This window comes from Nomascus leucogenys, chromosome 15 (genome assembly GCF_006542625.1).
Source record: "Nomascus leucogenys isolate Asia chromosome 15, Asia_NLE_v1, whole genome shotgun sequence".
NCBI lineage: Eukaryota > Metazoa > Chordata > Mammalia > Primates > Hylobatidae > Nomascus > Nomascus leucogenys.
The window spans coordinates 78,434,616-78,460,949 of record NC_044395.1 but is presented as its reverse complement, the minus strand read 5'-3'; the positions used below and the strand labels follow the sequence as shown (position 1 = coordinate 78,460,949).

Sequence of the window (26,334 nt, the reverse complement as noted above, 5' to 3'; positions counted from 1 at the left end):
TGATTGTTGGGACAGAACAAGAAATGCCAGCTGGCCACAGCCCTTGCATCAGATGTCTCTGATCACCCACTTGCTTTTTGATTCATTTTGTATACTTTATAAGCTCCTGCCACTGCTGGGCACCGTGCAGAATCTGGAAATGAATTAGATCCACTTTCTTTCCTTGAGTAACTTGTGGTCTGGTGAGGGGAGATGAACATACACTGCAAGCACAAAGAACTCTAATATAAGTTACATCAAATAACTGCTAAGTAGAGGTAAAAGCAGAAATGTGAAGAAAGGAGTTTTCCTTTCCAACTGCGAGGGAAGAGGAAGGACCAGGAAGGCTTGAGCAAGGCTTTGAAGGATAAGAAAGATTTGGGGCCAGGCATGGTGGCTCATGCCTGTAATCCCAGAATTTTGGGAAGCTGAGGCAGGAGGATTGCTTGAGCCCAAGAGTTAGAGACCAGCCTGGGCAACATGGTGAAATCCCATCTCTACAAAAAAATACAAAAATTAGCCAGGTATGGTGGCGTGTGCCTGTAGTCCCAGCTACTTAGGAGGCTGAGGTGGGAAGATCACCTGAACCCAGGAGGTCAAGGCTGCAGTGAGCCATGATTGCATCACTGCACTCCAGCCTGGACAAGACAGCAAGACCCTGTCTCAAAAAAATAATAATAAAAGAAAAAGATTTTGGTAGGTGGCATATCAGGGAAGGGCATTCCAGAATGAGGGATCAGCATCAGCCAAAGTGTGGAGGCATGAAAGCAAGGGTGTGAATGGGGATAAGTAATCTGGGGGAGTAGGACTTGGGAGGACACGGAGATCATAAATAGCCACAAGGCTGGAGAAGCTCCATGGGGACAGGTCACGGAGGGCCTTGAACCTGCCGAGAAGAGTGGACTTTGTCCTCTGGGCAGTAAGGAGCCATCAAAGGGTTTTAAGCCAGGGAGTGCCTTACACTGAGAAAAGATGACGTGACAGTGAGTACATGGGCAGGCAGCTGGAGTTGAAGGTCTGAACAGCATGAGGGAGGAGGCACGTGAACTGTGGTGAGGTGAAATTGACAGAGCTTAGCAGCAGATACGAGTGGAGATGATGAGTGTGTGAGGAGTCGTCAGCATCTCACACAGAGCTTTCCCCTCTGGAAAGATCCCAACGTCAGAGACAGGCAGTGCTGTTTGAAATCCTGGCTTCATCTCATCTGCAAAATGGGTCAACAATCCCTAGTAGACTGGCTTCCCGGGGATATCTATATGGGAGAACAAAGTCTTCTCAGGCACTGGCCCGGTGTGAAGGGCTCTGGGCTTTTCAGGAGTGGTCTCCTCCATTCCTAAGCCTGGGCCCAGTGGCTGAAATGGCTTCCTCTTGGAATCCCTGTGTCCCTGAGGTCATGGCCAGGGGTGAGGCTCCAGGCATTCCCGGCATCTCCACAGGACCATGGACGTGGCCGTGCTCGTGGGAGACCTGAAGCTGGTCATCAATGAACCCAGCCGTCTGCCTCTGTTTGATGCCATTCGGCCACTGATCCCACTGAAGCACCAGGTGGAATATGATCAGCTGACCCCCCGGCGCTCCAGGTGCAGAGGAAGCCACCAGGCTGGAGGCAGGGGGTGGACAGGTCACCCTGGGCGGGGCAGTGCTGGCAGCCAAGCTGCACTGTCACCGACCTCTCCTGTGTGGCAGGAAGCTGAAGGAGGTGCGTCTGGACCGTCTGCACCCCGAAGGCCTCGGCCTGAGTGTGCGTGGTGGCCTGGAGTTTGGCTGTGGGCTCTTCATCTCCCACCTCATCAAAGGCGGTCAGGCAGACAGTGTCGGGCTCCAGGTGAGCAAGCAGAGCCCGGGGGAGGGGGAGCTAGGGCCTTGGACCTCCTGCCTCCCCCTCATTCATCCACTAGGCTGTGTGGCACAACGTGGTCACCCACTTTTCTGAGCCTTCGGGCGAAGAAGAGGCTGGCGTATCCTGATGGGTGTTCTTAGGCTCATAGAAATCAGGCCGCAGGCAATTGCCTGCTTTCTTGACTGAAGCTGGTAACCTGGCTGCTGCCTGCTTCCAACTGCTGCCTCCTTCCAGCTGCTGCCGCTGCACTTCCCCCCACCTCCCCTACTCCCCAAGAGAGGAAGATAGTGAAGCCGGCATACGAAGTTTTGGACCAAAACTGCTGCTTTTTACCAGCAGGGGGAAAGAAAGCCTGGTGCAGTGTGATGCCAAAGAGCATAGACTCTGAAGCAGGGTTAGCCGGGTTCAATTCTGGCTTTGCTATTCATTAGGCTGTGTGACTTGGTGGAATGACTTAACCCCGTGCTTCAATTTCCTCATCTATAAAATGAGTTGCCGATAGTACTGTCTACCTTGTCAGGTTGTATGAGTAAATGAATTAATAGTAGAAAGTGCTTATAGCAGGGCCTGGCACACAAATGCTGTGAGTCTGGTAAGTGAACAGAGAGAGGGAGATTTAAGAAATGCCTGGAATGTGCCAGGTCACATGCTCACAAGCAGTCCTTGCTATATGCATTGAATGGATCGTCCCCATTTTACAGAATTAATAGAGGCTCAGAGGTCAGTAAGTGGCAAAGCCAGGATTAGAAACTGGGTCTCCTGACTGCCAAGCCCAGAAATCTCTCTTCAGCAACCCGGGTGCCTCTCCTTTGGGGTCCCCACACCTCAGGGCCTGAGCAGAGATGGGCACACCTCCAGGTCTCACTCCTACCTGAGCCCAGGGCTGTGTTTTTGTGTGTTGAGATAAAGGAGGCCCTCCCACCAACACCAAGAGCTTCCAGCGGGGGTTATCAACCTCCCAATCTGGGCTGCCAAGCTTGGGGCTTCAAGGGGCTCGAAGACTAATGGTACAAGACACTGTGGCATAGGGGGTGGAAACAGGGAGCTGACAGACACCACTTTGTTCTAAATCCCTGTCTCACGGCTCCCTGGTGGTGTCTGAAATTTCAGCCCGTTCATTATTTCTTTCCTCTGCAGCACATTTTCCAGCTCAGAAATGCAGCCAGAGAAAACACATAATGAGCTCCTCTCTTGGCGTCAGCTGAGGCCGCCTTTTTTCCAGGGCGAGCTCTCCTAGGACAAGCAGTTCTCAATGCTGCCTCGATGACTGGGGGCGTTGGGGTATTTTAATGAGACCTAGAGTTTTACCTTCCTGGCTGTTTCTCAGGCTTATGAATTATCGGCCCTTTCTCTAGCTGACGGGTTCATCTCTCCTTTGTGCCACTGTCCCTCAGATCGTTATATCATCGTGGCCCTTGCACAAAGGGCCCTTTGCAGGGCTCCACACAGGGCGAGACGGGGAGGAAAGTTGATCCTGCAACCTGAGCCAGGGGCCGTGTGGGAATCATTCCGACTGGGGTTCTGGGCAAATTCCCTTTAGGAATAAGACAGGGAACTTTACTCAGAGGAGCTTCGGAAAAAACGGCTGCATCCATTGACCTGTCTGGGGTTCATGTTTCAGGGGAGATCTCATGCCTGAGGGCATCTAGGAGAAGATGCTGGAAGGCAGGGGAGGAGCAGGTTCAGATACAGCCTGGCTGGGCTAAAGACCTGTGCTGATTTGACCTGTGAGGCTGGGTCCCCAGTGGTGGGCTTGGACCCTCCAACAGGACCTAGTCCTGGGGGTCCACCCCTCTGCCCTTGTCCCCTGCTGGAGATACTTGGGTTTTTGTTTTTTTTTTTTGTTTTTTTTTCCAAGAATATCCTAACTTAACCTACATCCTCTGCCTTGCACAGGGCAGCCTGTGCCATACAACTTGCTGAATATTCCAGGCCTAGAAAATTATTCTGTGTCCCTTGGTTGTCCCTGTCATAACATGGACAGTGTAATCCCTGCCTTTGTGTGGGACTTGAGGGCTCTGACAGGTGGCAAGGATCCAGAGAGGGCAGGATGCAGGGAATTGCAGCTAGGCTTGGCCGGATGCCCTTCTTTTCTGCTTCCAGACACCCAAGAGACACCACTTGTCTATCAGGGAGACCTGACTTCAAATCCCACGACACTGTTTACTAGTGGGGTAACCTTGAGGAAGTCACTTTACCTCTCTGAGCCTCAGTTTTCTCATCTGATTAACAGAGATACAAATTCCTGCTCTGCAGGGTTGTTGTGAAAAATAGGTGGAAGGAGTTAGTCTGGCCGCTGTCCTTGAATTACGTGTTCCCAGAAACCTAGAGGGTTCTTTAGTGGGCCCCCACCCCAGTGCCATTTTGAGCCCTTGGCCACTCCTGTCAGGTCCCTGAGAAGACTGGGGTCTGTGTCCCGGAGTGGGAGGGAAGCGTCCCTTGGAATAGTGAGAAGGTGACTCTGTGGGAATGCTGTAGAGGGCAGGAGTTGCCCTAGAGGACCCCTCGGAGGCTGTATGTCCACCCAGCCCCTACCTACCTAGACCCACGGGGAGTCCAGCTTGCATCCCTCATGTGTGCCAGCAAGTCTCCAAAGGGTGAGCCCGTGTGTTTCAAGTTAAGCCCCCAGCTGACCTGCACTGGCCTGACAGGAACCTCTCCAGGAGCCAGTCTCTGTTTTGCAGCTACTGGCTGTGTGACCTTGGACAAAACCTCACTTCCTTGGGCCTCAGTTTCAGCTGATATCTGAGAGTCCCTCCTGCCCTGTGGTTATTAAATGAGGAGCTCCAGAATTGATCCCCAGGGCCGGGGTGCCTGGAGGAGCCGGCAGTGTCCAGCAGGGGGCAATCTCACCACGGCTCTGTATCCAGGGCTGGCTGCCCGGGGCCCATCTCACAATCCGCTGTGGCCTAAGCCCTGAGAAGAGAGATCTGAGCTGAGTATTCAGGGATCAGGACTAACTCATGATAACAATAGCAATCATGTATTGAGTGCTTACTGTGTGCCAGGCACTAGCTGGCTTTACATGCACAAGTTCACTTAATTCTCACAGCAACCTTGGTATTCCCCATTTTACAGACGAGGAAAACAGGTTCAGAGAGTTCAAGAGACTTGCTCAAGGTCACATAGCTAATAATAATAAAAGAAGGGATTTGAACCCAGCACATCTGATGCCAAAGCCCTGTGCTCGTTCACTGTTCTTTGCTTGATCCCAAAATGGGAATTCAGAGGTCAGGGCCACAGCAGAGTTAAACTGTTCATCAAGTTTCCATACGGTGGGAAAAAAAAATCGTGTGTGTGTGTGTTGGTGATGTGAGCTTGGGTCAGGAGTCACAGAAGGTCCCCACCCCGACTCAGTTACAGTGTTGTAGCAATTAACAGAGATAGGGAGCCAACTTCCTAGGGGTGGGTTGGGACAAAGTCCCAGTAAGAATAGCTTAAAGCTGAGTGAAAGGTCACCCTTTGCATAGAATCCAGAATCTGATGGTGCCCCAGTGGAGTGAAAGGGGCACCAGAGTGAGGGTGCAGAGAGTTCTGAGATCTTCTCCCAGCTCTGCTGCACACCTGCTGTGCCCCTCACCCCTGTCTTAGTTTCTCTATCTGTAAAATGGGGCAGCAAGACTGCTTGGACATGCCACCTGAACCTGGGATCCCCCACGCTGATGGAGGGTGGGTTGGTTGAGATCAAGGCTTATTCCAGGGGATGGCACAGCCACCCCTCCCTTTTCCGGAGAGCAGTCCGGGAGCATCTGGTGGTGAGTCTGCCCCACTGCCTGATGCTCCCTCCACATGGTGCTCCCTGCCTCTCTCTGTGGTCAAGGTAGGGGACGAGATCGTCCGGATCAATGGATATTCCATCTCCTCCTGTACCCATGAGGAGGTCATCAACCTCATTCGAACCAAGAAAACTGTGTCCATCAAAGTGAGACGTGAGTGAGGCCAGAGCAGGGCAGGGCTCCATGACGGTGGGAGGGAGGGAGGGAGGGAGGGAGGAGGAGCTGTCCTAACCCCTGTGCCTTTCTCCCGCAGACATCGGCCTGATCCCTGTGAAGAGGTGAGAGGCCCCTCCTCTGCAGGCCGACTCTTCCCTGTGGGCCCAGGGTCCTGGTACAGCCCTGGGGTCCGGCTCCCACCATGCCAGCCCTGCTCCTGGGCCAGTGGAGGCTGGAGGCTGTGGACATGGTGGATCTGGATTTGGGGCCTGGTTCCTCAAATGTCTCTCGCTAACCACCCTCCCGTCTATTTTCGCTTCCCATCAGCTCTCCTGATGAGCCCCTCTCTTGGCAGTATGTGGATCAGTTTGTGTCGGAATCTGGGGTAAGGGCCAGACCTCCTGTGATGGGGTTTTGGTGGGGTCATCTTCAAGGAGGGGCGGCCAGTCGTGAAGGGAAGGCTTGCTCTAGAGATGCACCCTCAGGGGCTTCACACAGGCCCCCAGGGCAGCGAGTGCACCGCTGTGGGGCAGCAGCCCTCAGCCAGGCCAGGCTGGTGCAGACACATCCCCAGGGACGGAATGATGATCTGGCTGGTGTGAGTTCAGCAGTGCTCGCCCTGCAGATGCCACAAGCTCAAGAGGCCGCTTGCACGCGTGTGGACACTCAGTGATTCTGCTTCTATCTCTCTTTCAGGGCGGGCGAGGCAGCCTGGGCTCCCCTGGAAATCGGGAAAACAAGGAGAAGAAGGTCTTCATCAGCCTGGTGGGCTCCCGGGGCCTTGGCTGCAGGTGGGTGGCGGGCGTACCCTGGGGTCATTCGTGGCCAGTGCACCCCAGCAGACCCCTATTGCCCTCCCCTTCCTCACTGTCACTTCTGAGGAAACCTTGCCCACCAGGGGTGTGACTGTCCATGGGTGATGATACTTTTTTTGTTAGAGACAGGGTCTGCCTCTGTTGCCCAGGCTGGAGTGCAATGGCGTGATCATAGCTCACTGTAGCCTCGACCTCCCCAGCTCAAGCAATCCTCCCGCCTCAGCCTCCTGAGTAGCTGGATCTACAGGAACACACTGCCACACCCGGCTAACTTTTAATTTTTTTGTAGAGATGGAGTTTTGTTATGTTGTCTAGGCTGTCTCAGACTCCTGGGCTCAAATGATCCTCCCACTTCAGCCTCCCAAAGTGCTGGGATTAAAGGCGTGAAGCACCGCACCCAGCCTTGGTGATGACACTTCGTTGTGCCCGATTTCCCCGCTGAACTTCACGACAGGCCTTTAGGGCCAGAGGGGTATCTCTAACAGATCCCAATTTACAGATAAGGAAATTGAGGCCCAGAGGCAGAACAGTGTTACCTTGTGGGCCCTTGAGTCACTGCAAAAGGAGCCTGTTCAGCTGGTCATCTCTGTCACAGTTCTCTTGTCACTTATTACCTTGTCAGCTTCCTTAAGAGGCAGACAGAGAATTCCGAACAGACTCTGGGCCACACGGGGCTCAGATCCCAGTTCCAGCCCTGCTTTCCCACTTAAGAGCTCTGGAACCTTGGGCCAGTTACTTAACCACTTTGAGCTTCAGTTTCTCCCTCTATAAATGGGCAATAATAATTCCCACATCACAGGGTGGTTGTGGAGAAAGTAAAGTGCCAAGCTTAGTACCTGCTAAATAGTAAGCAGTTGGTAAATACTGAGTATTATTATTTAAGTTATCCCTGTTCTTTCCTTTCATTCACATTTATTCAATGTTTCGTGCCAAGCATAAGTGATAAAAAGTCCCACCTTTCTGGGAGACAACAGGCTAATCTAGAAGCCAACCACGTAAATAGTTATAATATAGAGTGATAGGGACTCGAATAGAACTACATTCTGCGTCCAGGATGGCAAAGAGGTGCCATCTCTAATCAATTAGTAGCAGCTCCCTGGAGTGCTGCTTTGAAAAGAATTCTAAAGCTGTATCCAGGATTGTGGGAAAGAGTGCTGTGATCAATGAGTGATTTCTGCCACCAATCTAGGAAGGAATAATAACAGTACATGTGCCATCCTTGCCGTAAATGTCATAGGAGCACTGAGAACAGAGCAGCTAGCTTAGTCTTGGGATAGAATAAGGGATCTGAGCCAGGCATGGTGGTGTGCACCTGTAGTCACAGCTAGTCAGGAGGCTGAGGTGGGAGGATTGCTTGATCCCAGGCGTTGGAGGCTGCAGAGAGCTATGATCACACCACTGCACTCCAACCTGGGTGACAGAGCAAGACCCTGTCTCTAAAAAATAAATTAAAAAAAAAGAAGATCTGGTGAAAACTTTATAGAAGGGATAGCATTTGAGTCTCAAAGAATAGACAGGAAAGTGCTAGAAAGAAAGAAGAGAGAGTATATGAGGTATATTAGGTGAAAGGTTGGGTAGGAAGAATTACAAGGAGTTTTCTGTGGCTGTTGCCCAGGGTAGCAGTAGAAATCAGGCTGGATGGGGAGACAGAGGCTGAAGAGGTAGGCAGCTGAGGGCCTTCAGTCCTGAGCTCATGAGTGACCTGTATCCTGAGCACTGGACGTGGGTGACCTGTATCCTGAGCACACATTTCCCACCTCCCGCAGCATTTCCAGCGGCCCCATCCAGAAGCCTGGCATCTTCATCAGCCACGTGAAACCTGGCTCCCTGTCTGCTGAGGTGGGATTGGAGGTGAGTGACGCTGGGCCGGCCCCAGAGGGGGCCCACTGGAAATTGAGTCAGACTATGATCCCACGGTGACAGGGGCACATGCCTTTCCACATGTCCCTCTTTCAGTGGTCACTGAGTGAGGAGGAGCCCTACCCACCCTGCAGAGAAGGCTTCACAGAGTGGGGACATGTGACCCTTCTGCAGCCTTCCCCAGCTCTGATAGTTGTTGGTCCTGAGCTTGGGAATGTGGTAATGGTAATTGAAGAGCAGACCTTCAGTGTCCACTTGCATCGGACATTGTTCCATGCCCTTTACACTTCACAAGAACTGTAAGGATTAAGTACCACCATTACCCGCACTTTACATATGAAGAAACTGAGACCCAGAGAAAGTATATGATTTTTCCAAAATCGTGTACCTCGTATGGTAGGGCTGGGATTCAAACCTAGGTGGTTCGATCCCAAAGCAGGAACCCTTAACCTCTTCTTTGGACAAGTTACTTTATGTCTCTGTGCTTTATTTTCCTTACTTATAAAATTGGGATAATAAAGCCTTTCTTATAAGGTTGTTGTGTGGCTTAAAGTAATTAATACATATGCTAGAACTGTGCCAGGCACACTGTAAGTGATCAGTGAATGTTAGCTATTCTGTTATGACAATTCAACACAGCCTCTGCTAAATAAGAAGCTCAAAGGTTCCCGCATCTACAAACTGTGATTTCTAAAGCAAATGTCATCAAATTTAGCCAAAGAAATGAACATGTAATGGTATAATATTTGATAGTTGATAAGATAGTTATGAAGTAGGGGAGTGCCAGGGTCAGCTTTAAGCCCTCCCAGAGCTCCACCAGAGCTTTCCAACTGCTCCATTCATCAGGAGGAGCTGAGGTACAGCCACTTGAAGACCCAGCATCTGACCCAGAGCCCCTGGGGGAGCCTGTCCTGCAGATGAGCGAGTGTACAGATAGCGCAAACACACTAATCTTTCTCCATTTCTCCACCAGACAGGGGACCAGATTGTCGAAGTCAATGGCATCGACTTCTCTAACCTGGATCACAAAGAGGTGAGATGTGGGGGTCTTCACCTGTTGGCCCTTGTCATCTCCACACCCCACTTCTCACCCCTACCACCCTGGAGCCTGGGGCCTTCTGTGCTCTCTGCCTGGACTGCTGTGGTCTGTCAGGCCTCGGCCCACTGTCCTTCTGTCCCCACAGGCTGTGAACGTGCTGAAGAGTAGCCGCAGCCTGACCATCTCCATCGTAGCTGGAGCTGTAAGTCCAGAATGAGCTGGTGGGAGCCCCCTGACCCTCATCCCCAGCCCCTCTGACCTTTGATCTCTGCCACACACTCCCAGGGTGGCTGGTCTCCTTCCCTGAAGCTCTGACAGAGCAGAGCGAGGGGACTTCTGCCCTGCAAGAAGTTCGGGTCAGGGATTGCGGGAGCCGCAGTGCCTGATGGTGCTGAGAAGACCACCTGCATCTTGGTCCCCAGGGGTGTGGCAGGGGATCCCCAGGTTCCCCAAGGGCTGAGCAAGGGGCCTCTTTTCTCCCACAAGGGCCGGGAGCTGTTCATGACAGACCGGGAGCGGCTGGCAGAGGCGCGGCAGCGTGAGCTGCAGCGGCAGGAGCTTCTCATGCAGAAGCGGCTGGCGATGGAGTCCAACAAGATCCTCCAGGAGCAGCAGGAGATGGAGCGGCAGTGAGTGCAGCCAGCCCTGGATGCCCTGTCCCGCCTCCCACCCCACCATACGACCCCACCTAGCTTGCTTCCTGCCCGCTGTGTCCCCAGCCAACTTCCTCCTCCTCCCTGGAGGCCAGTCCTCAGACCAGATGAGTTTGGTGGTAGGTCAGCGTATCCATCCTTGGCCTCAGACCACCTGGCTCCTTCCTCCTTGCTGAGCAGAGCCCCCTGACTTCCAAGATTCCAAGAATATGGAAAATAAGCATCCTACTAGCAGTAGGCTCTAGCTAGCTAGGATTAGCTACCAGCTAACATTTGTCAAGTACCTCCATAAGGCTGGTGTTGTATTAGGGCCTTGTTTTATTTTCTTAATTCCCACAATAGCCCTGGGAGGTAGAGAGTATTAACCCCATTTTACAGGTGTGGAGACTGACACTCAGAGAGGTGAAGCCACTTGTGTCCCAAGTCACACGTGGCCAAGCTGGGATCACCCCCAGGCAATCTGGCAAGTCCCCACAGGGCTGCCCTGCCTATAATGATAAAGCTCACCCCTGTCCGGGATGATTGAAATGATGGTCTAAGAGAATAAATGGGGTGAGCAATTCACAAATCAAAAACTACGGTCAAGATCCAAATCCAAATACATTCTAGGCATTTAAAAGTATTTCATGGCTGGACGAAGTGGCTCACACCTGTTATCCCAGCACTTTGGGAGGTGAAGGCTGGCAGATCATTTGAGGTCAGGAGTTCGAGACCAGCCTGGCCAACACGGTGAAACTGTGTCTCTACTAAAAATACAAAAAAATTAGCTGGCCATGGTGGCATGTGACTGTAATCCCAGCTTCTCAGAAGGCTGAGACACTAGAATCACTTGAACCTGGGAGGTGGAGGTTGCAGTGAGCCGAGATTGCACCACTGAACTCCTGGGTGCAAAGTGAGACTTTGTCTCAATCAATCAATCAATCAATGTATTTTGAAAAGGAAAGAGGAAAGGCTGTCCCCATCTCCCCAAACACAGAGTTAGCTGGGAGTATTCCACCTGGCTAGGAGCCCCTGCTTTTCTCCCGGGGTGAGTCCAGGCCCCGCCTGTCATCAGTCACCTTACCTAAGTGTTTGGAGGAGGGTGCATGGAGTGTGGCCTTCACATGGATCTGCTTCCCTCCTCCCACAGCCCAGTATCTCTGCTCAGCCATGCCAGACAAAACCACGCAAGAGCACAGGGTCCAGACTTTGTTAGATAACGTCCCCCAAAACCAAAGCTGGTCCAGCCCTCCTAGGAAGGGAGCCTGGAGAAAAATCATTTCGAAATTTTCTCGAATCAAGAATTCACAGTAAGGAAGAGTTCATTTCTCTTGCATAGGGCCAAACATGCCAATCTGCATTTGTGTTTCAGAAGGAGAAAAGAAATTGCCCAGAAGGCAGCAGAGGAAAATGAGAGATACCGGAAGGAGATGGAACAGTGAGTACCTCGGCTCCACACACGTCTGTGCATGAACATCAGTGTGCTCAGAGGAGTGTGGCCAACCAGAGGCTGCCTCCAGAACCAGTTTACCTGGTTCTCTCATCCCCTGGTGGGTCCTCCTTTATTTGTAGTAAAGCCTGTCATATTATAGTAACTGCAACATAGTCTCATATAATTGCCAAGGTGGGATTCACACTCAATTTAGAATACAAGCTCCAGGACTTTGCTTGATTCATCACGGCTAGAACCACGAGGCTTCTCGCCGGGCTGGCTGGGGCTCTCCAATATGCAGGAGATGGGCCTGTGAGGGTTCTGACTCCAGTAACAGGCATGGGGGTCTCATTTCAGGATTGTAGAGGAGGAAGAGAAGTTTAAGAAGCAATGGGAAGAAGACTGGGGCTCAAAGGAACAGCTACTCTTGCCTAAAACCATCACTGCTGAGGTACACCCAGTACCCCTTCGCAAGCCAAAGTGTAAGTTTCATGAGCCAAGGGGAGAGGCTAAGGGGACTAGACAGAAATGCTGGCCCTCCCTCCCCTCACCACCACTCCCAGATGAATAGCCCTTGGTGCTCTGGGCTGTGGTTCTTTCTTAGAGGGGCAGCTGTGGGTCAGAGACCATCTGCCCCAGCATCAAGGTAGGAGGGATCTGTCTGCTCCCCTTGTTCCCGGGCCAGCTCCACATACCCAGCTCCCAGGTCCCCCACAACACTGACGCAGGCAGGCTGGCAGGCTGCTGAAGAGGGAATAAGGGCCATGGCGCAAGTGGACCAGCTCATGGGATTACCGTCCTAGTGTTTTGGGTACTGGGTCCTCCTCCTACTTGGTTCTGAACAGGGGCTGGGGTGAAGCCAGCAGCAGAAAAGAGAGGAAGGAGCTCACATCAGAGAAGGGCTCTGGTGGTCCAAGGTTGATTCATAACTGTGGGAGGAGCTTACTAAATGTCTCCAGCCCCTATATCCCTGTACGTGGACCACTGTCACGCCACTCCAAGGATGGAGCAGGAACAGGACAAGGAGGCCTCTCCCAGACACCCAGCTATGGGCTGTGGCTGTGCTATCCTGGGGCCTCAGCTCATACTGTCCTTACCATCTCCTCTCTTCATCTGTCCCACATCCTCACCTCCATTTTCAGTCTAGGCCTCTACCACCTGCTCTCTGACCACCTTCTCAACCCCAACTTCCGTATGCCTCTTTAAGAAGCAGCCCACACTGCCAGAGGAAAACAGGGACCATGACAACCACAAGTCCAGGATTGCTGGTTGGGTCCTTACTCCTGCCTTCCAGCTGTTTTGACTTACAGTTGGCACAGGACAGGTCCTACTCCAGCTGATTGTGCTCAGCTGACCTGGGAACCTCCAGCAAGGGGCTAATCTGGACTCAAGAGCCCAGGTTCCCATCTCTGCTGTGGGGCAGTCATTTGGCATGTTGTGATGGGGTCTGGACAGCTCTGTCCCCAACTTTGGGTCACATCTGAGACCTATGGGAATGTCAACCTGCCAACATAGGCCACTTGCACCAAGGAAGAGGTGCAGGGCATCCGGATGGTTCCATTTCACCCCTCCCTGGTGCAGGCAAACAGCTCCCAACACATTTCTTCCTGGCAGCAGGGCAGTGTCATCTCCTGGTCCTCTCAGAAGGACAAAGCACACTCTCATCAGCCTCCCCCGTGACATTCAGTATCAGTTGAGGATGTGGCCAGAGCTAAGCTCCCAATGAATGATCACTGTTTTAGACGGGCAGCTAATTTGCTCTTATGAGTGAAATAGGAGCTTCAGGAGAGAAATTGATTTTAATTGCTTCTCATGGAAGTAATCCTAGTCAATTTGGTACCTTCCAAGAAATTGGGCCTCAGCTTCACAGCAAACACACCCTCTCGGGAACAATAGAAAATAAAAACCCTTTCACTAGCTGGTTATTTATTTAGTGCTTTTTAACCAAATCAAGCTCCTTGAATAAAGAGACCAAGAATTTCGCATTTGCTCAAGGTAAATGTAATCTTAGGCAGCTTCACAAAGCACAGGATGGATGACCCTCGTCTGCCCGCTGAGCTGGGACAGCTGCTGCCTGTATCTGTCTCTGTATGCACCAGCAATTTAATTCTCATTTGGACCTAAGGTAGGAAACGCAGTGAGGTCCCTGAGCCAGCTCACCTCCTGCCTCACTCCCTGTTCCCCGGGGGCTAGCATGGTCTCGGCTGAGTTGGTTCAGCAGGCCTGGGCCCCAGCCAGCTCCTATCCAACCACCCTTCAACTCAGGGACCCAGTTTGCAATAGGTTATAACTGACTCAGGCTTCTGTGCCTGCAAGGGGTGGGCCCTGCTTTTTTTTTTTTTCTTGAGACAGAGTTTCGCTCTTGTTGCCCAGGCTGGAGTGCAATGGCATGATCTCAGCTCACTGCAGCATCCGCCTCCTGGGTTCAAGCAATTCTCCTGCCTCAGCCTCCCGAGTAGCTGGGACTACAGGCATGCACAACCAAGCCCAGCTAATTTGTATTTTTAGTAGAGACGAGGTTTCACCATGTTGGTCAGGCAGGTCTTGAACTCCCAACCTCAGATGATCTGCCTGTCTCCACCTCCCAAAGTGCTGGGATTACAGGCATGAGCCACTGCACCTGGCCCTGGGCCCTTCATTTTTTAAAATAAAAGAGCATGGGGCATCTCATACCTAGAAAATGAAGTCACTCATCCTAATTATGTGCCTGGGACTGACTGCCCCCCAACCTGCCCCAGGGGGCTCTTAAAATTGCTCCTGCCCACCTACCCATGGCTGATCCAGCAGACCCCCAACATTTTGCCAAGCCCTGAAGGCCAGACATCACCACAGAGGCTCCTAACGGACCTTCCCTTAGCTTAGGCAATAGGTGGTTATGCAGGAGTTGCGGGGGGCAGCCTTGACTAAGGATCCGGTAGCTGAAGGATTCTTGAAAGATGGAGATGTTTAAATAAGAGATCTCCAACCTTCTCTCCCTATCCAAGGCCCCATCAACTATCTCCCCCACCTCCACTACAAGAGACCCCATGATTTGGAAGTTGAGGTTATTTTCCTACCAAACTATTAAATAATCATTTGAGTTCCGTTGTTTTATTAAGTAGTCCTTGTTAGTAAGGGAATATCAGGGTTCCACTGTTCGGTAAGTGTAATTTGAGCCAAGAGCCAAAGAACTTAACAGCCTTTGCACAGGCCAATGGGCAAGTTCTGTTAAGCTTTTAAAATATTAAAAAGCAGCTCACAAGCAAACTGGTACACTACCTTCCAGAGTCCTAGGGAGGCCAGAGTCCAAGCTGGAAACTGGAATGGAGGGTTTGCTCTTCTCTCCACATTGTGTCAAAATTCAGGTCTTCCTAACTGCATGTACCCTTTTTACCTTTTGGGATGTCCCCACCTCCTCAGGACCTTCAGCCTCCATCTGCTGCCCACACTGTTCAGACATCCCCTAGGGTCCCAGAGCTCCAAGGCAAGGGTGATAAGCAGAAGGCAGGAGGGTCTGTTCTCCCATTGCAGCCCCTTGCCCTCAAACGTGTGCGATTCTCAGATATTCCCATCCTCCTCACTGCACTTCCCAGCCTTCATTCAGCCCAATACCCTACAAAATGGTTCTCACGCTGCCCTCAGATCTGAGTTTCCTGTTGTTAGCCCTTTGTACAGACAGATAAACTAAAGCTGCCAAGGTTGAAAGCACTGTATGCACCAGCTCAGAGCAGAAAACCTTTGCTCTGCACTCCTGAACTCTGTCACCTGCCCCTGACCTCACAGCTCCCCTGGAGGAAGCTGATTACAGGTCCCCAAACTCCTGAGAAGGTTCTCCGGCCTCTTGGTCTCCCAAGTCCCTTTTGGTTCACCAGCTTCCTCCTCTTTTCCCCGGGTAGATGATCAGGGAGTGGAGCCTGAGCTCGAGCCCGCAGATGACCCGGATGGAGGCACAGAGGAACAGGGAGAGCAGGTTCGCGCCCCCGCTTTGCTCCCTGGCCTGGCTGCTCTGCTTACCCTGCCCGCTTCCTCCTGACTGCAGTGCAGACACCCAGCTTCAGGGGCCCAGCATGTATGGGGGCCACTAGAGTCTGTAAAGCTTCTCCAAGCCCTGGCTTGGCTCAAGCACTGTACACAAAGCCTAGAGGACAGGACTCAACGCCCAGGCTGGTAGATCAGCTGTCGCACACCAGTACCACTGAGCCGCTGGCTCGAATATTTAGATATTGCCAAATCCTCCCTCTGCTGCTCTGGCCCCTCCCCCAGGACCCCCTAGACCACTCCCAAATCTAGTGACTAAGGAGGTAGCGTCTGGTCCAGCAGGAGGCTTTCAGCATCCTGTTCCAGCAGTCAGGCTGGTCCGGGGTGGGTAATTCAGCCGTCGCTCTTGGCCCCAGGGAGCTTCAGATTGGGGGTGTTACTCTGTGGAGCTGTGGCCTGGGGAAGGAAGGGGGCTGGTGCACTGGTTATCTGGCCTGGATGAGGATATGTTTTCTGGGGGCACATCTCCTGCCCACTCCTGCTGGAGCTGTCCTTCCAAGAGCTGTCCCAGCCACTGCCTTCTCTTTGAATGTTGAAAGCTGAGGACTTGACCTGCACTATGAGACAAGCCAGTTTTGTTCTGTCGAACAACAGTTCTAGGCAGACACCCAGGCTCCCTTTTGTCTCGAGACATTTTTTGTATGGAGGGACCAGACATGGGTTAGAAAAGGCCTTGTTCTCTTTCAAGAAGGCTTTGTATGTGAAGACTGTGATTTGGAAAAGCTCATCCTTCCACAAGGGGTTTTCTCTTTGATGTTCTGGCCCTGGCTTCTGAAGCCAGTGTTCTGGGGAGAGGCATTTGAGAGTGACCCAGGGCCTGGGAACTGGGGCTTTTCTCAGGTGGTCTTAGGCCTGTTCTGCAACCAAGGCGAGGCCAGGTAAGCCAAATTGGACAGAGAGTGCAGTTTTGCTGTCAGATCTGCAGGATCTGCCAATGCTGTTTATCTCACAAAGTTATGCATTCCTTGGGAACCCAGCTCCCATCTGCTGCCCGTGGATGCTCTGGCTGAGCTGAACTGTGTCTCATCATTTTGTTATCTGTGTTCTTATAGCTTTTGGATGGTTTTATCGTTACGATGGCAAATTCCCAACCATCCGGAAGGTAGGACAGGGTTGGGTGCTGTGCTGGTGTGCTGCTTAGTTTGCCGTGGGTTTTGGCTTTTCCCAAACATTCCTTGTCCTGTCAACACTAAATGGTGTGACTTGGCCTGTTCACTTGGAAGGCTAACTCTATCTGCATCTTTGTGTCAGGCTGACATCAAATGGCAGGGTGCCATTGCAAAGGCAACATTGGAAGAGGGATCCATGGTGTGAGACCTATCCAAGCACCATCTGGCAGTGTGTGCATCAGCACTGGCCCTGACGGGAACAGGAAAGGGGCAGGAAGCTTCTCCTGTGTTTCTCTGTCAAGTAGAACAAGATACCAAGGCCAGAAGCTTGGGGTCAGACAGAGCGAATTATCGGGGTGGGAGTACTTAGTGCATGTTACAAGACCGGCTGTGCCATACGCAGCCTGGCTGACGAGGTGGGGATTTGCTGCCTCAGGTTGGGACAGAGACCCACTCCAAGCACAGCCCTCTCCTAGGAATATCTCTGCATGTGCCCAGGATAATGCATTTTTCCAATCTCTAGGACCTTTAATTTTCTCTGTAAATCTTATTACAATATCTCCAGGCCTTGTAAAACTCTCTTGTCCTTGTCTTTCTAAATCACATTGACAATTGATTATGAAAACATTGCGTTAATATCTGTAATTGGACATTTGAGATGACTTGGTATTTGGAGGTCAGGCAACAGCATAAATCTGGGTGAGCTAAATTGGATGTTATCACTTGACCAGAACTTTCTGGCAAGATGTCGGTCCCCCAGAAACCAGAGCACTGGCAGCTGAGTGACCTTGATGATATATAATTCTCTTTGCCTGTGAAATGGGAATATTAACTGTGCCAGGAAAATCTACCCCCTTCCTCCAGCACATTGCTATTAAAATAACAAACAGTAATATTTTTCCTGACAGAGGTAAATGCCTTTATGTAGGAACATAGATCATGATTTGTACAGCATTGAATAAACTTGGAACAGAGTTCCTCTGGGAATTCCTTCCCACATTGTCCTGGTCTCAGAAAGGCCTTGGTCTCATAAGACTATCTGTTTCCCTTGACAGGCTGACTTTGGTGGCTTAGGATGCCTCATTGGGTTAGATTTCTAATTCTTCTCTATATACTACCTCTACTAGAACTCAGCTAGAGAGGACAAAACACACACACACACACACACACACACACACACACACACACACGTACACACAGGATTTTATTTGAAAAAAATAATAAAGGAGACAGATATGTCAAATCTTTTTCAGGCACTAATAACATGTAAATGTAAAAGAACTAGAATCTTCTCCACATACCACCTCCCATCAGAAATCATGTCCTTGAAAGTGCTGTTGATAATGAAATAGAGCTGCCTTTCCCCTATTCCTTAATCTACTTATTCCAGAAACAGCTGGCATTTTGGTTTTCATTTTCACTTGCAAAAAAAAAGAAAAATTGCTTCTAGGTAGAATCAATAGTACAATCGCCCCATCTGCCTCCCCTGTCAGTCTGGACCAAAAGGAATATTGTAACTGACAGGCCGTGGATGTAACTGACAGCTGAAAGGACAACAGAACCATGCCCCTCATACCGGCTCTGAAAACCCATCATCATTTTTTCTAGAGCCGTGAGAGACTCTTTGTCTCCCAGCAGCTGGAACGCCAAGTCCCCAGGAAATGCAAGTGGGCATCCATGGCCATGATCATCTGTGCATAAATTCCCCTTACTTAAAAATATAAAGATTCAGCTCATGCCTGTAATCCCAGCACTGTGGGAGGCTGAGACAGGTGAATCACCTGAGGTTGGGAGTTCAAGACAAGCCTGGCCAACAGGGTGAAACCCTGTCTCTATTAAAAATTCAAAAATTAGCCAGGTGTGGTGGCATATGCCTGTAATCCCAGCTACTCGGGAGGCTGAGGCAGGAGAATCACTTGAACCCTAGATGCGGAGGCTGCAGTGAGCCGAGATTGCACCACTGCACTCCAGCCTGGGTGACACAGCAGGACCCTGTCTCAAGAAAATAATAATAATAATATAAAGATTCAGTGTCTTCTATTTCCACCTTGGCAGTAAATCCCTCTGGGGTTCAAGGTTCCTAGGCCTTTGGCCCCACAGAATTTATGCCAGGGCCTGAAGGATTCATGATTCTGACTAAGAACTTTCATCAGAACTGCTTGAGCCACTTATACAGAGCAGCCCTACTTGCAGGAGCCCACCGTCTGGCAGGGAAGGCAGATTCACACACAGCTAAGTAACCTGTGTGGGGTTAGTCTGAGATCAGTGGGAAATGCCATGGGGCAACTTGCCCTCTGCATCTGTACAGATGTGACTTTCTTGGGCGTGAGACAGAAACTGTCTACTAACCCGCCCAGAAGCCCTGATTCTATAATCTTAGCACTGGTAGTTTTGTTTTTTTTCTTTTTCTTTTTTTAAGCAACAGAATGGCCATTCTTCTCATGGTGGTCCTGGAGGAGGCCAGGATCTTACTCTAGCAAGCTACCATTAGGCAGTGTTTCTGGCTCCTCTTGGGAAATTGCTGTCTGAATCTCTACTACGATGGCAGGGGTTCATCTATCAACTGAGTCTAGTGAACAAGGTAGGCAAGGAACCAAGCAGGACTCTGAAGCAGTGAGAACCATTTTCTCGAGAGGCTCATACGCTGCTCTGGAGGTGGGTCCCAGAGGTGACCATTTCCAGAGCACATTAGCAGTGCACAGAGGTGTGTGTCTTTAGGAGAGGAGCTAGGAAGAGTCCCTCAGAGGTCCATAATGGCCCGCCAAGTCCCTCCAGCTGGGGATGAATGTTGTGTGTCCATTGCTAGGGAGCTCAATTCCTCATTCCTGGCCTTGGATGCTAAGATGATTCAGGAAATTCAAGAGAAGATCCCCAGAACACTCTTTGGGGGCGGGGGTGAGCTCAGTGAACAGGGGGTTTCCTCCTTGCCCCAGAAATTGCCCAGGGTGTGGGCTGTTTCTGCTGCCCATCTCCTGAGTGTTCGCTATGTCCTCCACGCTGTATGTGATGGGGGCTGACCCTCCCTCCTGCCGTGTTTCCCTTGCCCCCAGCTCATCAGGGCACCATAGAAAAACTGGGACCTCGAAGACTCAGGTCCAAATCCTGGTACCATCACTTACAAGATGTCTGACATTGAACAAGGGACTTTACCTCTCTGAGCCTCAGCTCCTTCATCAAAGAATGAGGATAAACCTACATAGGAGATCATTAGTATAAATCCCTTGGCACATAGGCAGTTCATAAATGATCATTCTCTTCCTGCCTTAGCCCCTGGCTTCCCTGCAACCCCATGAGAGAAGCAGCCAGGAATGCAGGCTCGGTGGGTCTAATTCCTGCAGGAAAAATAAGGAGTCTATTTGCCTTTCATGTCCCTCCCCAAATCCTCTAGAACCCTCATGGCGAGTAAAAAGCAGTTAAGCCATTCTCTCCATGCCCTGCCTCCCAGTCCTGCAGTTTCCAGCTAGCCCTCAGTAGAGGGACCCAGTTCAGAGGAAACTGTGGGTCTAGACTCTCCAGGGTGAAATGGTCCAGAGCTTAAGCATGCGGGTAAAATCTGATGTCCCTGGCTCTGAGCCCCCAGGTCTGAGTGTGACTCCTATCACCTCTAGCTTAGGACAGGACCTCTACAGATGAGGCTTGCCAGCTCTCCCAGATTTTCTCTGGAATCTCCCAGGATACATCTCTGAATCTGAACATGAGATGATGCAGAAGGCATGTGCCAGATACTGGAAAATAAACAGAATGCCCTTTATTTATATAGCACTTATTTATTTTTTTATTTTATTTTTTTATTTATACAGAACTTTTACAAAGTTCTTTCATGGATGTTATTTCATTGGCACTGGGTGGCAAGCCTGTGGGGGAGGTATTTTTACCATTTTGGAGATGAGGCAAGTCAGGCCCAGAGAGGTTAAGGAACTTAGCCAAGGCCACACAGCTAGTTAGTGAACTAATAAGCCAGTCTTTCTGGCTGGTAAAGAGAATGTGTCTCCCACTCTGCAGTAGGTAGCAGTGGCCTTCCTGTACTAAACCTGAGATCTGATGTCCAGTATGGTGAGACAGAGCTGGGGGAGGGACTCACCGTGGGATGGTTGTGTTATCTGAGGACTGGATGCCCCACGTGCTGTGCTGTTGACACTATTTGTAATCTTTGTCATATAAACAATACCACATCTACTCAGAAAGGAAAAGATAAGAAGAAAGCCAAGTATGACAGCCTGCAGGACTTGAGAAAGAATAAGAAAGAACTGGAGTTTGAGCAAAAGCTTTACAAAGAGAAAGAGGAAATGCTGGAGAAGGAAAAGCAGCTAAAGATCAACCGGCTGGCCCAGGAGGTACGTGTCCTGCCTGCGGGCCAGGCAAGCATCCCTGGGACACAATGTGGTCATTCTCCACTTGCTCCCAGAGGACCAGCTGGAGTTGTTCTCCTCAAATGGCATACAAGGGTGGAGTGAGCCCTTTCCTGCTCTCCAGCCTGGAGAGAGAGATCATGCCACTACCCAGGGCCATCTGAGGTTAGCTCCTGGCTTAGGAATTGAAACTAGCCTCCTTTCTCAGGGGTGTGAGTCTTGCTCCTGGCTTTGGAATTGAAACTAGCCTCCTTTCTCAGGGGTGTGAGTCTTGCTCCTGGCTTTGGAATTGAAACTAGCCTCCTTGGTCGGGGGGTGTGAGTCTGAGGTTAGCCTTTCTGACCAGATGGTAGGTCTCAGGTCAGCCCTTGATAGAGCTGGCTTAGAGGTTTGAGTCTGTCCTCTTCACTCTACCCCACCAGAGTCTAAGGCTAGGCCTCTCTATCTCAGGTATGGCTCTGATTCTACTCAGAGTATGGTCTGAGGCTAACCCTTCTGCCTTGCTTGTAGCTTTGAAGTTAGGCTTCCACTGACCTGTCTACAAGTCTGAATCACTCTGGCCTCCCTTCCCAGGTTATTGTAAGACCAGACACCCCCCACCCAACTTAGCTTGGCTCTGAGAATATGGGTCTGAGGCCAACCCCTTTATGCAGTTGGAGGTCTGAGGCTATCTCCCAATTAATCAGGCTATAAGTCTAAGGCTGCTCCCCTCAACATAGGGTGTGTCTGAGGCTAGACCTCATCAACCTGGGGATATATCTGAGGCTGTTCCCCTGAAGACATGTCCAAAGCAACCTTACACCATGAATAATTCCTATGCTAGGTGAGATGGGTAACCTTAACTCCCCAGCTGTAGGAGGTATCGTTTCTGCTTCTCTTTAACGCATCCATGAATCAGAATGCCAATTTGATTAGATTAAAAAACCAGAGAAGTCCTGGAAAATGTGAAATGCATTAGGTCCGACATTATGAACAAATTAGCTACAAAATTAAAAATAAGATTGAACTTGTGCTTCTGAGGGCAAGGCAGAATGGAGCAGGAACAAAAAAAGAGGCAAGTTAAACTCTTGGAATGTGCTGGGGGAGGCTACAAAAACACCATTCTTGGAAAGTCATAAGAGCCTCAGGGTTCATGGGGACCTGGGATCCAGCTAATCCCTCACAATACGTAAGCCCCTTTTCTGATTTTGCCTACAAGTTCTGCTTAGTGAACTTGACACCCCGCCACTCTCTTCTCCCTTGTTGCCGCCTCCTTGAGGGCCAGTTGGAACAAGCCCAGGTCTCTTTCTAGATAGCTGATGCACATCACAGTACTCTGGAGTTTTTAAAGGAGTGCTTTCATGCTATTTCCATCTACATGTTATTCAAATGTGCCCTTTGTCCTCTCCTTTCTGCGCCGATCCTGGGTCCCAGGTGTCTGAGACGGAGCGGGAAGACCTTGAAGAATCGGAAAAGATTCAATATTGGGTGGAGAGGCTCTGTCAAACACGCCTCGAGCAGATTTCCTCTGCTGATAATGAGATTTCAGAGGTAACAGAGCCCTTCTTTCCACACAGACCCTCCTGCTGCCTTCAGAATGATCCACTGTGGGGACAGTGGGAGGTGAGATGACAACTAGCAAGCGTCACTAGCCTCACAGTGCCCATCCACTGTCCAGGCCCACCCCTACCACCCCACTCCCCTCTTGGGGAGGAGGGATATGTCTGTATTTCTGGGTATATTCCCAGAGTGATCACTAAGTCCCAGCTCATCTGCGATAGTCTCAGTTAGGCCTGTTGTTCTGGCATCATGACTAAGAGTCCCCCTTACACTCTCAAGGGCATTCCAGTTTAGAAGATGAACTCTGTGAACACCTTACCACCCACAGATGGCATAACTCAGGGCTCTCCTGCATTTGGGCACTCCCTACCAGCAGCCTAGTATGGGCTCTGCTGGGCATCCAGGTGGCAGAGGAGCGGCGCCCCATGGTTCTGATTTAAGGGTGGTGGGTCTCCAGTAGCAAGAGAAACAGATTAGAAGAGCATAGTGCTCGATGTATTGTGAAGTGGAGTGCTAATCAGAGTGACAATTACAGAACTTCCTTGCAACCCCCCCCAGATGACCACCGGGCCCCCGCCTCCCCCGCCTTCTGTGTCTCCCCTGGCCCCACCCTTGAGACGCTTTGCAGGCGGACTGCACCTGCACACCACTGACCTGGACGACATCCCTTTGGACATGTTCTACTATCCCCCCAAGACTCCCTCTGCCTTGCCTGTGATGCCCCACCCTCCACCCTCCAACCCACCCCACAAGGTCCCGGCGCCCCCTGTCCTTCCCTCATCTGGCCATGTGAGCGCCTCGTCCTCCCCATGGGTGCAGCGCACTCCACCCCCCATTCCCATCCCTCCCCCGCCGTCCGTTCCCACCCAAGACCTCGCTCCCACCCGCCCACTGCCCTCGGCGCTGGAAGAAGCACTGGGCAACCATCCCTTCCGCAATGGGGACACAGGCAATCCAGTGGAGGACTGGGAGGCAAAGAACCACAGTGGGAAGCCCACTAACTCCCCTGTCCCTGAACGGAGCTTCCCACCCACCCCAAAGGTAATCTTCCTGTTCTGCATGCTATGTTTGGAGGTAGGAAGAATGGGGAGAACTGCTGTTTCCCGTGTCCTCCACTGCTCCTGAGAGTAGAGACAGAAAGAAACATCATCTCACCCCATTTTCCAGGAATGCCCCCTCCATGTGCATGCGTGGACATCCTGCATGTATATGGTGGTTCTCACTGATTTTGAAGTGCTGTATTGTATGGTGAATGGCCTGGGACCTTTGGGGTAAGCAACAGCGTGTCCATTTGATATTCATTGCTCTCTCTTAGCTCTTCTTTGCTAGTGTAGGCTGGTAACTTTCAATGTAGGACTTGGAAGGCTATGTTAATGAATAGCCAGCACTCTGTCACATCCAGTCACTTCCTGATATTATCCCAGAAAGCCTTGAATATGGGAAATGACTCCTGATTTAATGGGAAAAAAAGGGAGGGGAGGAGGAAGCAGGGGTGTATTTGGCTCTGTAAATGAAGTGATAACACTGTACCATCAAATGCAGTGCCATTTTCTACAGTACTGGCCAACTGCACTGGCTTGAAGTGTAATACCCAGAAATTTCTGGCCAATTTCCAGCTATAGAAAAAATGAAGATGAGAGAGTTCCTAGAAATAATTTACTATTAAAAGAATAGGAATGTTTTTCTTGGATGTTAGGAAGATAAACAATGTCTTTCTGAAAAAGACATATTTCTTATTAATTATTTGTAATTCAAAGACTATTTTGAAACATGCAATCTCTGAGGAAGACAGGGAGCTTGGATCCCATGAAGGGAAAAACAAAATATTATTCCACTCCCGTAGCCATTAGGCCAGGCTTGAGTCAGTGCAAAAGCATCTCATGTCAGCTGAGGGTAGCAGGGGTTGCTGAGGGAGGGCATAGTCAATAGCACCTGACCAGTGGTTTTTATTAAACTTCCCTGCATGGATTTGAGTTCCTGCATGGAGAGCAGGACAAGCATCTCAGAGCACTCAGGAGAGCTTACAAGGAAGGTGGGAGTGAAGAAAGTGCCAGATGCCAGCAAGGCTGCAGCTTCCAGCAGGAGACTCTCAGAGGGACCCTTTCTGGACCTCTGGTTGGGGTCGTGAGCCCTGCAGCTTCAATAGGAAGAAATCTGCCTGTTCTGGGGACATCTTCCCCCAGAGCCCAGCCAGGAGCTAGTTTCTAGAGCTGAGTTAGCCTTGCACAACATTTTTCTCTGTAAGTGGCCTCCATCAAGATGAGCAGTAGCTTTTCCTCAACAAATTTGATTCCACTTTGACTGAGTACCTGCCTGGGGCCTCTCTCTGTGAAGGGAGAGGGGAGCAGTGCTGAAGAGGATGCGGAGGAAATTGACATGCCTGTGCTTTCCAGGACTTTGCCATATGAAGGATGAGCTGCTGCCCAGGCAGGCTTCTGCTATAAAATATGCATAAGCCATGCGCAATGGAAGGGATTCATTCTAACTGAAGATTGAAGACACCTCTGTAGAGTAGAGGGCTTATGAGCTGAGCCTTGAGGGATGGCAACACATGGAGGATGGGAGCAAGGGCATTGCAAGTGCAGGGAACATAAAGATGGCAAGTTGGAGTAGCAGGGAGTTGGACTGCCTGGGTTTGAATCCTGGCTCTGCCACTTACTAGCTAGGTGACTGAACACATGCTACTTCATCTATCTGAGGCTGGGCATCCCTGTCCACAAATAGGAATGCTAATGGCAGCTACCTACTCAAATCAAATAAGTTAATACATGAACACATTCTAAGTTAAGAATGGCAAGAGTGGCAGGCACATCGTGGATGTTCAGTAGACATTAACTATGGTTATTGATAGTCCAGAGTACAAGAAAATTTGGGTGAAGCTGCAAACCTGGGATCTTAGCAATCTCAGTCTCAGCAAAACTTTGAGTCAGGATCAAGATTCAAGACAGAGTCCAGATTTCTCAGATTCTTCAAGGCATCACCAAGTTCCCACTGTTAGTTCTTGATCAGAGCCCAGGGAAGGTTAAAAGCCCCCAACACAAGGAGCCTCTGAAGAACTGGACCATAAATGTCATAAGCGACATCAAAGCCAGGGTTGTCCCAGCCTTGAAAGCCAGGGGGCTGTTGTTTGGTTGGCTTCATTTGGCCCACCTCTCACCCTTGTACCACCCACCCTCCTCCTCCCTGCATGCCCCTGGCAAGCTGTCATCAGTGCTGCAGAAGGAAGTGTGAGTGACCACACGCCCACACAGTCAGCCCAGCCACGAGCAGGCCCCAAGTCATGGAAACAAACACCTGTGTTGGCTTGACACTTGTGCCTGCCACACCAGCACCTGCCATAGGGGGGTTTTCAGGGCCAGATCTATCCACAGGCACTGTCCCATGTTCTCACCCTACTATTTAGTCATTCATTTATTCATTCAACCCATGCTTATTGAGCACCTACTATATGCCAAGGCACTATGCAGGGCACTGGGAATCCCTGCTAGATAGACAGCTGCAGTCTCCCTTCTCAAGACAGTCTGGTGGGGAACAAAGAAAAGTAGGCACCCGCCACACCATCAGGGTGGAGACGGAGGAAGCACAGGTGCTATAATAAGGAAGAGGGGTGGAGTAGAGGAAAAGCTCAAGGGAGGCTTCCAGAAGGCAGTGATGCCCAACCTAAGACCTGGGAGGCAAAGCGGAAGAAGGAAAGAGCACGTGCAAAGGCTTCAAAGCAAGAAATCCTGGCATTTTTTGAGGCTAAAGCTAGGCAGTGTGAGGAGCGTGGCGAGGAGTGAGAGATAAGGCTG

General features: G+C 50.7%; 1 protein-coding gene across 2 annotated transcripts in view; it reads left to right on the top strand.

The window, feature by feature from the left end:
- Positions 1 to 26,334, top strand: part of USH1C (USH1 protein network component harmonin) — a 50,449-nt gene that overhangs the window by 11,447 nt on the left and 12,668 nt on the right. Inside the window, exons 3-18 of one of the 2 annotated variants that reach the window (XM_030829531.1) lie at positions 1,416 to 1,559; positions 1,666 to 1,804; positions 5,640 to 5,748; positions 5,849 to 5,873; positions 6,079 to 6,136; positions 6,448 to 6,542; positions 8,333 to 8,417; positions 9,400 to 9,459; positions 9,611 to 9,667; positions 9,952 to 10,094; positions 11,470 to 11,535; positions 11,887 to 12,011; positions 16,599 to 16,648; positions 20,837 to 20,989; positions 22,418 to 22,534; positions 23,102 to 23,584. In XM_030829531.1, coding sequence (XP_030685391.1) covers positions 1,416 to 1,559; positions 1,666 to 1,804; positions 5,640 to 5,748; positions 5,849 to 5,873; positions 6,079 to 6,136; positions 6,448 to 6,542; positions 8,333 to 8,417; positions 9,400 to 9,459; positions 9,611 to 9,667; positions 9,952 to 10,094; positions 11,470 to 11,535; positions 11,887 to 12,011; positions 16,599 to 16,648; positions 20,837 to 20,989; positions 22,418 to 22,534; positions 23,102 to 23,584 — 1,909 coding nt within the window. Of the gene's footprint in view, positions 1 to 1,415; positions 1,560 to 1,665; positions 1,805 to 5,639; positions 5,749 to 5,848; positions 5,874 to 6,078; positions 6,137 to 6,447; positions 6,543 to 8,332; positions 8,418 to 9,399; positions 9,460 to 9,610; positions 9,668 to 9,951; positions 10,095 to 11,469; positions 11,536 to 11,886; positions 12,012 to 15,404; positions 15,479 to 16,598; positions 16,649 to 20,836; positions 20,990 to 22,417; positions 22,535 to 23,101; positions 23,585 to 26,334 lie in introns of both variants that reach the window. The other variant, XM_030829532.1, reaches the window with a different exon arrangement.